This window comes from Amphiura filiformis, chromosome 16 (assembly GCF_039555335.1).
Source record: "Amphiura filiformis chromosome 16, Afil_fr2py, whole genome shotgun sequence".
Classification (NCBI taxonomy): domain Eukaryota; kingdom Metazoa; phylum Echinodermata; class Ophiuroidea; order Amphilepidida; family Amphiuridae; genus Amphiura; species Amphiura filiformis.
The window spans coordinates 54,824,999-54,838,996 of NC_092643.1; the positions used below are offsets into that span (position 1 = coordinate 54,824,999).

At 34.5% G+C, this 13,998-nt stretch overlaps 1 protein-coding gene across 1 annotated transcript in view; it reads left to right on the forward strand.

The window, feature by feature from the left end:
- LOC140136212 (uncharacterized) overlaps positions 1-13,998 on the forward strand; it is a 29,064-nt gene that overhangs the window by 7,777 nt on the left and 7,289 nt on the right. Inside the window, exons 7-16 of the mRNA XM_072157931.1 lie at positions 956-1,024; positions 1,215-1,295; positions 2,226-2,306; positions 2,514-2,582; positions 3,046-3,189; positions 7,933-8,001; positions 9,143-9,217; positions 9,657-9,728; positions 10,535-10,591; positions 10,774-10,955. Coding sequence (XP_072014032.1) covers positions 956-1,024; positions 1,215-1,295; positions 2,226-2,306; positions 2,514-2,582; positions 3,046-3,189; positions 7,933-8,001; positions 9,143-9,217; positions 9,657-9,728; positions 10,535-10,591; positions 10,774-10,955 — 899 coding nt within the window. The remainder of the gene's footprint in view (positions 1-955; positions 1,025-1,214; positions 1,296-2,225; positions 2,307-2,513; positions 2,583-3,045; positions 3,190-7,932; positions 8,002-9,142; positions 9,218-9,656; positions 9,729-10,534; positions 10,592-10,773; positions 10,956-13,998) is intronic.

The following is a 13,998-nucleotide window of genomic DNA, read 5'->3' on the forward strand; positions in this document are numbered from 1 at the left end:
TACATTATTAATTTTTGCACCATTGTTATTATTATCTTCATCATGATCATCATCATTAAGCGTCATCGTTAATATCATCAACATCATCATAAGATTGCACAATGACCAACCATAGTGAGGGGCAAAATTACCGCACAAAGGTGAAATGTTCGTAATTTTTGGATTTTACTGGGGGGAACAGGGGACAAGAGTTCTGACTGGGGGAATTTGCCCCCACGCCCCCACCGAGGCGCCGCCACTGAGCCAAAGTAATGGTCGATTGCAAAAGTCAAGTTGACCATAATGACCGTAACGATGTTTTCTTTAATTTGAGATAAATGATGCAGAACGCCAGGGGCACTCATTTAAAAAGGATGTAAGCATGCATGCGTGAACGAAAACGCGGAATGGGGTTTTTTGTGGCAGTAACAGGGACTGTCAAATTGTCATTGTAGGCCAATAAGGATATTTTGTGATATATTGTTAGAAATAGTTGTTTGTATTTTAACCTTAACCATTGTGTAAAGCCAAAGTTGTTGGCATAACAGTTACAGCTGATATATTGTTAGAAATAGACTTTGAAATCAGCTCTTATAGTTTCAGTTTTCTTCGGATGTGGTCTGAAACTGAATGATGCATAAGCATCTTTTCCCATTTGCATTATTGTGTACTTGTTAAAGGTACATATCAAACTCAATATTCATTTTTAAATTAAGAGTAAAAAGAGAACAGTCCAAAAAATGAGTCACTTGGAACTCGATAATGATCAATTGAGTACAATTTAATCAACATTGAATTCTATTCACTCATTTTGTTGCTATGTTCCCTGTTTGCTCAACACTGAGTAACTTTTATTTAGAGTGTATAATGTCATGATTTATGAACTGCTACAGCATTAATTATGCTGAAGGTATATAATGTTTATACACGTTATAAAACTCAATAACCAGTCGACATGTTTAATTTCCATCGAAAGATTCTTCGCTTCCAAAGAACTTGAGCATATTGAGCCGGGATCGTTGAACCTGTCATCGATGATAGAACTGTGAGTTTTTCAATAGGAATAAAAGAACATGATTTTTAATAATATCTTTTTAATCTCTCTAAAATTACTGAAATAAGTAAATTTATTCAGTGCTCTTCTGGACATTTACTTCAAGTCAATTTGAATAAAGCTTGGTTTGCTGTTATTATTATTACACGCTTGTTAGTTACTTTGTTTTTGCATGTTTCAGAGAGTTTACAAATGGAATACTTGATATCTTTCCTGGTGGACTATTCAAACCATCAGAAGGCGAAATTAATATCGGCAAAATGTAAGTTAGGAGAAATGGCTTAATATTATTTAGACTCCTAATCCATTACTCGATGGTCACTCGATAGTTGGCCCAACAATAACTTAGAAAATATTCTTGATCCTTCACACAGCTCAAAGAGTTTTGCCATGATTTGCCTTGTATAAGTTCTGTAGATTTATTCCATTGACTAAGATCAGTGACCATTGTTGAGGAAAAGGCATGTGGAGTACATTGTATAATCAATATTTTTGACAAAAGGAGTTGTACATTTCAACTTGTAGCCATGTACTTTTGATTATTTACAAAATTCGTGAATGGACTACAAAAGAATTGGTTTCTTTGTACTTTAATCAATTTTTGGAACAAAGTCTTTATTGGGCGAATTATCGTGTGTCCACCAGTAATGCTGAGACCAAATTAAGAATACTACTTTGCGTATGACGTCCTGTCAACCAGACCTAAAATGCCGTACTGCGCAGGTTAACGCCTTTGCCATGACGACAGCCGCAAACTACTCATTTTAATTCGGTCTCAGATTATTATACCGTTGTCTTACTGACATATGTGATGCGATCAAGCAAAATCAGTCGGAACTCGGAAATATTGATTTTGAGATATAGCCATACAAAGGAAACATTTCCTTTTGTTTCCTCTTGTTTTGGAAACTCTTTAATTGCTCATATCTTTGGAACTGGTTGTTCAATTTCAATGGGGTTTTCTGCAAAATCCAGCTTTGTAAATGCTTTTTACTATCCTATAAGAAACTGAAAATTTAATATTTCCGAGTTCCGACTGATTTTGCTTGATCGCATCACATATTTTTGGTTACATGCTTTACTAATTGTGTTGCACCGATCTCCTATTAGCTATGGGACTATTTCATCTATTCAGTAATACCAAAATAAATACCAAGAATGATGGAAATTAATAACACCATTTGATCATTAGCCATTTACAGGCAGAATATTCCCAGCTACTTTCTGGAATGTCTTCAGATGCGTTTGTTGGTGTAAGACAGATCAAAAACCTGTAAGTAGCATAAATAGTACGTATAACTAGTTCAAAATGAAAAATAAAATAAAATAATTTCCTACATTAAATTAGGATTTTACATTTCCCATGTGGTGAACACCAAGGAGGGCATCATTTCAAATGACAAGTGGGCAGGTCAAACTCCAATCTTAATAGTTATAATATTGTATTTTATGTATTTCACTCACTTATTTAACCTTGTAGAATAATTCAGAATCACCATTTGACTCAAATACCACGAAATCTGTTCGAAAACACCGAATTAATGTCACTGTAAGTAGATAAAAAGTACAATAATTTTTATTGTTAAAAGTTCATCTTCATAGTCAAAATCGTTTAAATATTATATAATAAAATAGTTTCATTGATGAATCAATAATGAATGAATGAATGAATGAATGAATGAATGAATGAATTAATTAATGAATGAATGAATGAATGAATGAATGAATGAATGAATGAATGAATGAATTAATTTGTTTATATTTATTTATTTACTGTATATTTATTTATTTATTTACTGTATATTTATTTATTTATTCACTGTATTAACCTACGTGTAATACATTAGGTGTAATACATATTTATTTATTTATTTTTATTATTATTAAAATATTAATCAATTATGAAATTTATTTCTTTAATTAATAAATTTAATTACTCAAGTTAAATCATTCATAATTTTTTTTAATTATACAATTTCATAAATCATTTACCGTGTTTCTTCAAATTGCAGTGACTTGTCGGGAAACTGGCTAGAAGACTTACCCGATGGTTTCCTGCAATCATCGCCCAATTTGCTCGTTCTCGTCTTGTATGATAATCGACTCAAATATATTTCGAAGGACGTATTTAAGGGATTGGTCCGTTTAGAAAAAGTGTAAGGTGCTTTGCTAATAGTGCTTGCTAAGAAATCTGAAAATCTTAAAATAAAACTGACACACAAATGTCAACGTTACTTCAAATGAAATGACACATTATGAATGTCAAAGCCCTAAAAAATACAGGGCTTACAAGATGTAAATCCCCTAGTACATTTTGGTACAATCCAAAAACTACTTGATCTATTTTCTTGGTTTAAACATGGAAGTCTTTTAGAAGTCTTTTATGGTTTACATTTTGGAAGACAGACTAATAAGATATGCATCGAATGAGTGAGGTTTGTCTGGCTACCTTTTATTACTTTCACTGGGAAATACAGCCATCTATATATAAAATTTCTGGCCAAACAAGTTGCATTTTTTCAATTTTTATACCTATTTGGTAAGTGTAAGTTAAGATGCTTCTGATTTAGTTTTCATATATTCAGAACATGGTTCAGTGAACAAATTAAAATAAATGCTGGAGATGATAGAATGTTTTTACAGTCATTCTTTCTTCAAGGAAAGCGGTTGCTCACTCTACCTAAATCAATTATTCGAGGGATAGTTGTAGTATTTTTTGTTAACTATTTAGTTAGTGATTTCATGGCTTCCTTGGAAATTTGGCCTGAAAGATTTAAAGATATTTGATACTGTTGTCACAAGATTAGTACGAACGTCAGTTGAGTTTTGGGGTTTTAATTACCAGACAATCGCCATGCGGTGGCAACGTTGATGGGCAACGGAATGTAACACACGTGGATGGGCAACCCAATCTAATGTTGAGGAAGGATATTAGGGGTCGAAGTACCGTGATTGTCGGTTGTTGTAACACGACTTTTCATGGAAGGTTACTGGCACTTGAGAGGACATTTCCCAGAGGACTCTACCATACAGGAGAGTTTCTGTCGGACCGAATTTCAAACTAACCATTGTACTTTCCGTTGCCACCGTGGTTGGAGGATTAGGTGCTACTTCATAAAAACGCCCCTTGTGACAAGATCTGAAAATCCATCAAGGTGACTGAATCCCAAAACATCCGTTGACAGCAGACTCCAGTGGAAGTTTCTTGCTGGACTATTTGATACGTTGGTCTTAAGTTTAATTCAGTGTTAACAGTGCAGACTATGCTCTTTGATTCAATCCAAAACTGCGCGGATGCCAGAATAGACAGGTCGACAAAATCACAAATCTTAGTTTAACCAAATTGCGACGTGCGTATCGTTCTCAAATTATAAGCTTAAAGGTATAAATTTATGCCAAATTTTATTTCATATTGTAGTCAAAAGCTACAACAGTGCTCCGATTTCCACCAAACTGGTATCAAATTACTTGTCACGTAAAACTAAGTCTCCAAACTTTAAAGGAAGAGAATTGATCAAGTTGTTTTAGAATTGTACCACATATTGTGAACCATGTATGTTGTACATTTCCTACTAAATCACCTGTGTTCTTTCACTTGTATGCATGAACAGATATAAGATATGTCTTTGTTACAAATTTTATGTGTTCTTATACTCTTTGTTCAAACATGTGCTTTTAAAATTATTGTGTTCTTGTATTGTCACTGAAAACTTGTTTGTTAAAATCATGTTAATTCTTAATTTCTTACAAGCCGACGACAAAGTCGGCTTGTTCTGTCTTACGCCAATTCTTTCTTTCTTTCTTTTTTTTTCTTTCTTTCTTACACAGCGAATTTGCAAACTCGCTGTGTTCTGTCTTTTGCCAATTCTTTCTTTCTTCTTTCTTTCTGGCAACAAGCTCTAGCTCCGCAAGGCATTGGCAGATTTCAAGCATACTTGACCCAAATGACCATTGGGCTAGTGCAAAACTTGCATATGACTTTGACCTGGCTGTGACCTTTGACCTAGCTACAATGGTCAAAAACGTGATTTTTTCCGTAGATTTCTGTCAAAACGTGACATTTTGCGTGACTTGCCACGTGTCGCTCTAGCTCTGTTATGCTTTGACCGATTTTGACCATTATTATGTTTTCAGAATCTTGCTTCCTATACCTCTCCACACAGTTTAAAACGTCAAAAAAATAGCATATTGGATGCATTTCGGATCCAATTTTAGCGCCACCTGGATCCCAATCCCCCGTGATTTTTAAAATCGCCGATATTGCCGCCAATTTTAACGTATTGTAAATCGACCGTTCGTATGTGATCAAGAGAGAACACAAATGCACTGTATGAGACTATTCATTCATGAACTCGATTTTGTTTATTTTGCTGTCAAACCGGGAGAATTTGATTTTCTACGGACACGGAAAGAGATGTTTAATTTCATGATTCTAGGCTTGAAAATCAACGTTGTGGTGTACTAAATGCATGTTTCAGCTGCTAAGAAATGAAGAAATTAATGTGGTTTATTGAAATATCCTTGGAAAGTACAATAAACTAGTAAAAACCGGTGCTAAACCACTACGTAAAAGCTGCAGAATTCGGCAATCTCACACAATCGGACAAAAAAAATGATCAAATTTTCTGACCAAACCAGAGGATTTATACCTGCCAAGTGCCAAATATCACTTTTTGAACTATTTGAGACTCTGCAAGGTATGAATGATGTTAGCACAGACAAGGTAGGGTTTTAGATAAGCTTATGAAATCGGCAAATATAGTCCACCCAAATGCATAGCAGCACTGTTGCCTTGGCTCTTGCACTGGCTGCAGGCTTGCACTCTGTTTTTGTAGCTTAAGTTACGCTTACTTTATCAGTTTATTGCCTATCAAATATCATTATAAACACTTTATTACTTCATATTTTTAACCCTCATAATTCAATTATATCATTTCGCAATTGACGAACGACTCGGAACGAGTACGTAACTTCATGAGAACAGGGATTTTTTCCCAATTTTTCCCTCTAGTGTTGGTACTGGTCTCTGGGAAGTGCAGATTTGTAATTATTTTAATGGAATGTATTTTATAATGCGTTCTAAAGTTACGATGGATTTTGAGACTTAAGAATCGCTACGAATCGTCATAAATTTTGGCGAAATGGATCCCCATTGACGGAAACGTTACGGAAACAGGAAACAGGCCGGAAAAAATTTCCTTTTTTTTTTTTTTTTTTTGCTCTAGACATGTAAGATCAGTCGATTTTGACTCCCCCCAAAAAAATCACGAAAAAAAAAAAAAAATTGAAAAAAATTTGAATTTTGTCTTTTGAAAAAGATTCTGAAAACATAATAATGATAAATTGGATGGTTTTTTTCACCCAATGCAAAATTTATTGGTCTCGCTATGAGTTTTAAAATATTGGACTCGACTACGTCTCGTCCAATATTTTAAAACTCATAGCTCGACCAATAAATTTGTGCATTGGGTTCAAACCATCCAATTTTATATCATACTTGGTCACAAACACTACTGACCATGTCCCCACATGACATTTAATTCCATTTGACCTTTGACCTGCTCACAATGGCAAAAATGCGATTTTTACTATAAAATGTATCTTCTTCCACAAATAACATGTGATGGTGACATGCTTAGGTCATGTGACTTGACTTTGGTCGGTGTCTATAGGGTGTTCACAGATAAGGGGTTAAAGGTCATTAAGGGGATCATTTCCGGTCTGAAAGCTAAAAATATTCAAAAAATCACTGTTTTTACAAATTACATAGCAGAGTGTTGTCATTAGCACACATACATTGCTACCAACCAGGGTCTTTGGAGTGTCTACAGTTTTGGGGTCAAAGGTCATTAAGGGTCGCTTCCGGTCAAAAACCAAAAATCATCAAATATTTTCATTTTTTTAAATCTCAAAACGTAGAGTGACATAAACTTCATATATGCATTAGTGTTACCCGATGTATGCACGGTATTTTTATTTTTTTGTCAAAGGTCATTTAGACGTCATTTCCGGTTTTAAGCTAAATAACTTTAAGAATTTTTATCTCCATAACTAAGCATAGAAGATTTTTTTTATTTAAACTGTAACAATGCATTTTCTCGGTGTATATGTGTTTTTTTTTATATTGGGGTCAAAGGTCATTAAGGAGGTCAAAACGTCAAATTTGCAAAAAATGTTTAAAATTGGCCCAATCGAGCTCAAATTCAACAGGAACGATTCTTACGACATTCTTAACATGTTACAAATATTTATGACCCAAAGGTCAATGTTTACTTTGGGGTCAAAATATCAAAATATGGTTGCCAGATAGCTATTCGCTGTGTACCCAGATTCTATTGACTCTAGTCTCTTTCTTTCTTTCTTTCTTTCTTTCTGGCAACCAGCCTCTTCTTCTACAAACAAAATGTGCTGAAGCCCTTATTAATGCATGTTAGTCAGTACTGGCATGGGTATTCAGGGTGTTCACAGCTTGACCATTGCTTGACCTTTGACCCTGTATGCAATACAAACTAAATTTGAAAAACAAGATATGTCAAGTCATAGTGCTGCATATGATAGACCTTAGTGAGACAAAACAAAAAGTCAATGGTGACCTCTTTGTACTTGGGGTCAAAAGGTCAAAATGTGTAAAATTTCAAACAGCGAGGTATGACAAATCTGAGTGCTGCATATGATAGACCTTAGTGCGACAAAACAAAAAGTCAATGGTGACGGTCAAAGTTTAGGGGTCGAAGGTCAATTTTTGAAATTGGTCAAAATTGACCCATTAACGTTATATTTACTGCCGGCGGCTTGTACTTAGAATCTATTGACTCTAGTTATAGACTACGTAGTAACTATACCCTTTCTCTGTTCGCAAATAATACGTTCTGACTATTTGTTCTCAATATAATATTCAGGTACTTGTTTCAAAACCAAATAACTGCGATCCCATCCTGGACCTTTTATGAGACCAGTTTGACGAGGTTGTAAGTAGTCTAAGCCACTGATCACATAATATTCCTTTTGTAGTATATGGTGTTGTGTTGTATTATTTTATTTAGAATTTTTGTCTTGCTTCATTATTGGAACCAATAGTTTTTTACATACTTACATTTGTAAATGATAAAACAAGGATTGTTTGGGCCATCGCGAAGAATAAAAATAAATCCATTGTCATAATTGCAATGCGGTGCTTAGTTCAGGAGGTATAAGTCATTTATTCAGTAGGTCAAATGTCGAACATGACACAGAGGTCAAATAACTCCTCTGACAAACAAAATAGAAAACTTGATTTATTTTAGAAATGTATAACCTGAAAGTCATGGGTCAAAGAGATATATACGTCCTTTGGACTTCGGCTGCATTAAGGCCAAAAAAAATAATTGTTTATTTGTCCTCCACAGCTTTGAAAGAGAACGTGCGGGCGGGCGGATTTTTTTTTTTATTTATTTTTTTTTTCGGATTTGGCGTATTCCTGGACCTAGCTAGAGCTAAATGCTACAATCATTCATGGTGACTTAAAAACAACAACATTTTGTTTCTTTAATATGCAGTTAAAGTTATAATATTTGTGTTCATGTCATAGTCTTTTAATAATTTCAAATCCAATGTATTTTGAAGTCACTAAAATAATAGACTATGACATGAACACAAGTTATAACTTTGCATACACACAATGTTTTTGGGGGCTTTTTTACGTTCAACCATGAAAGATCTTAGTATTTAGCTCTAGCTAGGTCCAGAGACACTCCACATCTGAAAACAAAAATGAATTTTTAGTCAATTTTTATGTTTAAAAAAAAAGAAAAAAAATATTGGTCAGGCGGTGGAGGACAAACAAACAACTTTTTTTTTTTGCCTAAACGTTTGCACAGTATTTTTGTGGAACATTAGAGCACATTGTATTGTATCGAGGAATGTCCTTCTGATCAAATAATTTAGATTTTTTTATTTTTGCGATACAATGCAAATGTTATGGCAAATTATTCAAAATTGATATTTATGTAACATTGAATAAAATATTTGTAATAATGTTTAGAATACATATTTTATTTTATTTTATTACTTTTTAATGTATCACAATGATTATTTTCTTTTGACATTTTTATTATTCTTTTCATTTTCAAGGTATATTTTTAATAACAATATTACTTCTATAGGCAACGATTCACTGAGAACACGCAACTGCACACTTGACACAGTGTAAGTAGCAAATTGCTATAAAAAACTGCAGAAAAGTCGAAACCGGCGGCGTTACCATCATCTGATATTGAAATTAAGAATAATTTAACGTGATTGCTGTTAATAGAAATTGATGATTCTGTACTAAATCGTTCCCCTATAAATGGTATTGCCGAGTCGGCAAGCCTTTCGGAATAAATCGATATTACTGTGTTTTTGCGTGTGTTCGATTAATATAGCTGTAAATGACTAATCACATGACAAGAACGCAACCTTTATATGAGATGTAAAATGGTACTTACAGCTCATAAAAAGATTCTTGTCATTTTTAATAATAGATTGATGTTTGCTAGTTTTACTGTTGATTGGTATTGAAAATAGAAAAGTTTCATATTACTTGTAAGTTTTATGATTAACTAACCTCTAAAGTCTAAACATTACTATTGTTTGTTGCCTTCAGGTACTTGTATTACAACGACATAATTGATATTGAAGATCGTGCATTTGATTGTCTTGCAGACGGAGGCAAAGTGTAAGCTCTCTTCAATTACTCTGATTGACAAATAACAGCATCCATCAACTTATGTACTACTTAAATTACTTGGGGATTATTTTACTGATAAAATGGCAATCTGTTGCTCTTTTAGGGTGACGTTTCTGACAGATAAAACAGATGACAGGTGCTTGACACGTTAATTAGTATTTCTCATTCATTTAATGAAAAAGTTTCATAGAAATAAGAAAATGTTATCATCGCTTTGAAAGAATTCTCATTTTAAATTTCCAGGAGTGTAATGTTTTATCGAGTGCTTGATGCACAAAAATTAATGTTAGGTGCTTTTTAGCTTTTTAGCTTTTTTGCTTATCGTAGAAAGGGATGAAATCAAAACGCGACCAGCGGTTGACAGCCGGTTCCGCCCGGTTTCCATTGTTTATAACAATAGGAACCGGAAGGAATCGGCGGTCAACCGAGGGTCGAGTTTTGATTTCATCCCTAAAGTCTTATCTAACATTTCAGAAATGACCGATACACTTAGCTTATACCATCGACATAAACAAAAATCTCGATGGCTTAAGGCATTACAATGCTCATAGACAGATGAAATTTTACATGACCTAATTTTTTTAAGAAGCACTGCCATATTATCGATATATGTTTTTGTTGTTTGTATTGATGGTGGTGGTGGTGGTGGTGGTGATGGTGGTGATGGTAGATAAAATAGTCAGTTGTGGCGGTGTTGTTGACCATGATTTAACCTATGACGATGAGGAGTAGAAGTAGGAGGACGACGACGACAACGACGATAAATCACAATAAACTATTTTGTCTTGAAACAGGTACTATTCGAGGAGTTATTTATATGAAACACCTCACTTTCCCGATCACGTAAGAATGTAAGTAGCTCTCCTAAACTTTGATTTAGAAAATACATCATGTTCATTGTTGTATACTTCACGTTTCGTCGTTCTAAATGTCATATTGATTGGGTTTTCATTAGAAGCTTGAGATACAAACACATTTTGACAAGAGTCAAAAATCCATATTTTGTCTTCATCTATACTATATATCTTAACAGGTTTGGTGTTGGAGATAACATCAATATAACAATACCTGCAGAACGAGCTTTGCGTTCTAGAATAGAGAAACTTGGATTTAAATGCAAAGATGGCAATTCTCCTGAGAACCACCAGTGCAAAGCTTGCAAGCCCGGTACTTACGGTGACCGTGTAAGGTCTGGATGTATAAAATGCCCACCTGGTAAACACCCTATTTTATGTCACTATTTATACAAATAAGAGATGAGGCTTACGCATCATACACTGGAACATGGAAACATTCAAACATTACAAACTAGCGCACGAGATCAAAAAGGGGCGGGTGTAAATAAAGTCCAAACCCACCTAAAACATGTTACTGGTTTCGCGATAAGTTGTTTTTTGACCAAGTACATGAGAATTTCCATAAGTAAAGTATACAAGCATAAAGTATAGGCTTTCTTCAACAGGCTAACTGTTTTGTTGAAATCATTCGTACAATTTTTACACACAAACCGGTGACTTGTAAATTAGGACCTTTTTGCCCCCAAGAATTCCACACTACTTTCTAGAATTACTTATGAGATGGATATTTCTTTGGAAAATGTCGAATCTAGTCGTTGTTGATGTAAGAAACACATTCTCAATGATTCCAGATCAAAATTGTTGTTCATAGAAAATCTAGGACCCCAGGTTTAACGCGGCTGTGTACTCTAGACATTGTTTTTTTTTTCGCGAAATTGAGCTTTTTTGAAATGTATTTACTTTGTTATGTTTTTTATAAATACAAGGAAAGAAAATCCAGATTTGTTAACTCCATCTGCTCTATTTTATGGATTTTATTTCACTATTTCACTCGTTTCCGCAATTTAAAAGGAAATAAAATCTTTGTTGTACCTTCGGGGTACACGCGCGCAACAACGCATCGCGCTTTGTAGTCGCGCAATTTGTTAACGCACAGATACGCTACGCATACGCAACGCTTATCTGCATGCGCGGCGCATCTTATGGAAGTACCACGGAATCACTGATTTCACAAAAACCTAGTGGTCAAATGGCTCCGTTTTAGCTGATAAAATGGGAATTTTTTCAAGTTCTTTCCCCGATTTAAACATCAAGATATGAATAGATTTCGCCCAAGCTTCTCAAGGGGCTGTGGATTTACCCGATGTTTGCGTAATGTAAGGTAGAAAAACGAGAATTGTTGCATTCTCCTGTGAGCTTCGATCAAAGTGCAAAATGTGACCACTTTAAACTTCAACGACTTTTATTTCAATGTTCATTTTCTTGGTAAAATGACGATTTAGGTACATGATAACTCAATAAATACAGCATCTATAGGTAAGCATTATGCTCATCATAAAAAGCATGATCGACTTAAGAAACGGTTTTCTCCTTTTTTTTATATATTTTTATTATGACGTTAAACGCCAAAAGAGGAAACCGAGATCAAACACAAAATAACTAGCTGAAACCAATAAATTAATTTCTTTGCAATATATTTAATTCTTATTTCAAGTTACTACAAATCAAATTGATTATGTAAAAATGTACTCACTAATTAAAGACGTGTTGTCAACTAGCCAGCTCGCAATCAACTGACCCAACAAGGGGCGGGGCAGTCTTTGCCAAGCTGGCTTAGTCGTCAATGCGCCGACTCCTAAATAGTTAAAAAGGTTAGGTTAACGAGGTCATGGTGTCTCCATCCGATTATAATGAAATCGGGAACGGGGCTCCATAACATTTTGGTCTATTTCCGATTTTAGGCATCATTTTTTGAAAATAAGCGTTTGTGAATTTTAAAAAGTTCATTTTGATGCCTTATATGGTCAATATCTCAAAAAATAAGGCCAATATCAAAAAAAAAAAAAAAAACGTTTTTGGAATGGTGCCTCAAGATAAAGAAAAAAAACAAAACAAAATTTTTTTTGGAAATAGTGTTTTTTGTTATGATGTACCGAACAAAAATTGCCAAAATTCACTTTTTGTGATTTTCTTCATAATTGTTGTTTTTACACCAAATCTGTATTTATACTGACATTCATTGATGTCTTGCCGTTATAAAAATGTATACTTTTATATGTCTTGCGTGAATAATTACAAAGTTATGGCACTTTTACTACATGCATGTCTGAGAGTACACAGCTGCCTTAAAGTCGGTAGCAATATAGTGCTAACCCACATTTCCTTTTTGAAGAAAAACAGGGTACATTATATAGCTGTAATCATGCCAATAAGTTCATATTGGTGCAAAAATTACACATTATTTTAATAAGTACAATATAAAGATTACTTTTTATAAAAATGGATTAAGTAGTTGTCCAATCTATATGTTTTAACTGCAACTGATTTGAAACCAGTAACAAGTGCACCGAAAAAGGGGGAGGGTTAGGACTATATTACACCCGCTCTTCTAATGATGCTTAATCTTTATTCTTAATATATCAATATACAGGTGAAAGAAGAATTACGCATCGCACACTAGCAAAATTAAACATAAATTTACAAATGGAAACATAGCATGCATAGGCAGATTTACCAGAGTAAAAACTCCGGACATACCTGCCTGTGCGGGGAGCTTAATTTCTTTCTGCAACCATAATGGGCCGCAATATATCACTAACCGCATAGTCCGAGGCAAGGTTCATTATTATCAGGGTTAGGGTCTTATGGTTAGGGGTTAGGGTTAGGGTTAGGAGTTAGGGTTAGGGGTTAGGGGTTAGGGGTTAGGGTTAGGGTTAGGGTTAGGGTTTAGGGTTTAGGGTTAGGGTTTAGGGTTAGTGTTAGGGTTTAGGGTTAGTGTTAGGGTAAGGGTTAGGGTTAGGGATTAGGGTTAGGGTAAGGGTTAGGATTATATTCGTATTTATTAGTACTATTATACTATATAGTTATAGTATATTGTGTGTATGCACTTTATTCCGTAATCTATAAGTATCATAAACAAACACCTTTCTGGCACAACGAATCATAGCACAGTCATGTAGGCATTAGACTATGGATACATAGATTGTGGGTTCGAACCCCAGGTAAACCGTTGTAGAATTTGAATTCTATCGATTTCTTTTTATTTTATTAAGTAAGAGGAAATAGTAATGTTAATAAACTCGTGTTATATCTGGCCTCATAGGCCTATAATTACATGTATGTACTATGTGTTATCGCATTGCGGCCCATTATGGTTGCAGAAAGAAATTACGCGTGCGGGGACATGAACCCGAGACCTCTCGCTTGTCGGGCGAGCGCTCTACCACTGAAATACACAGACT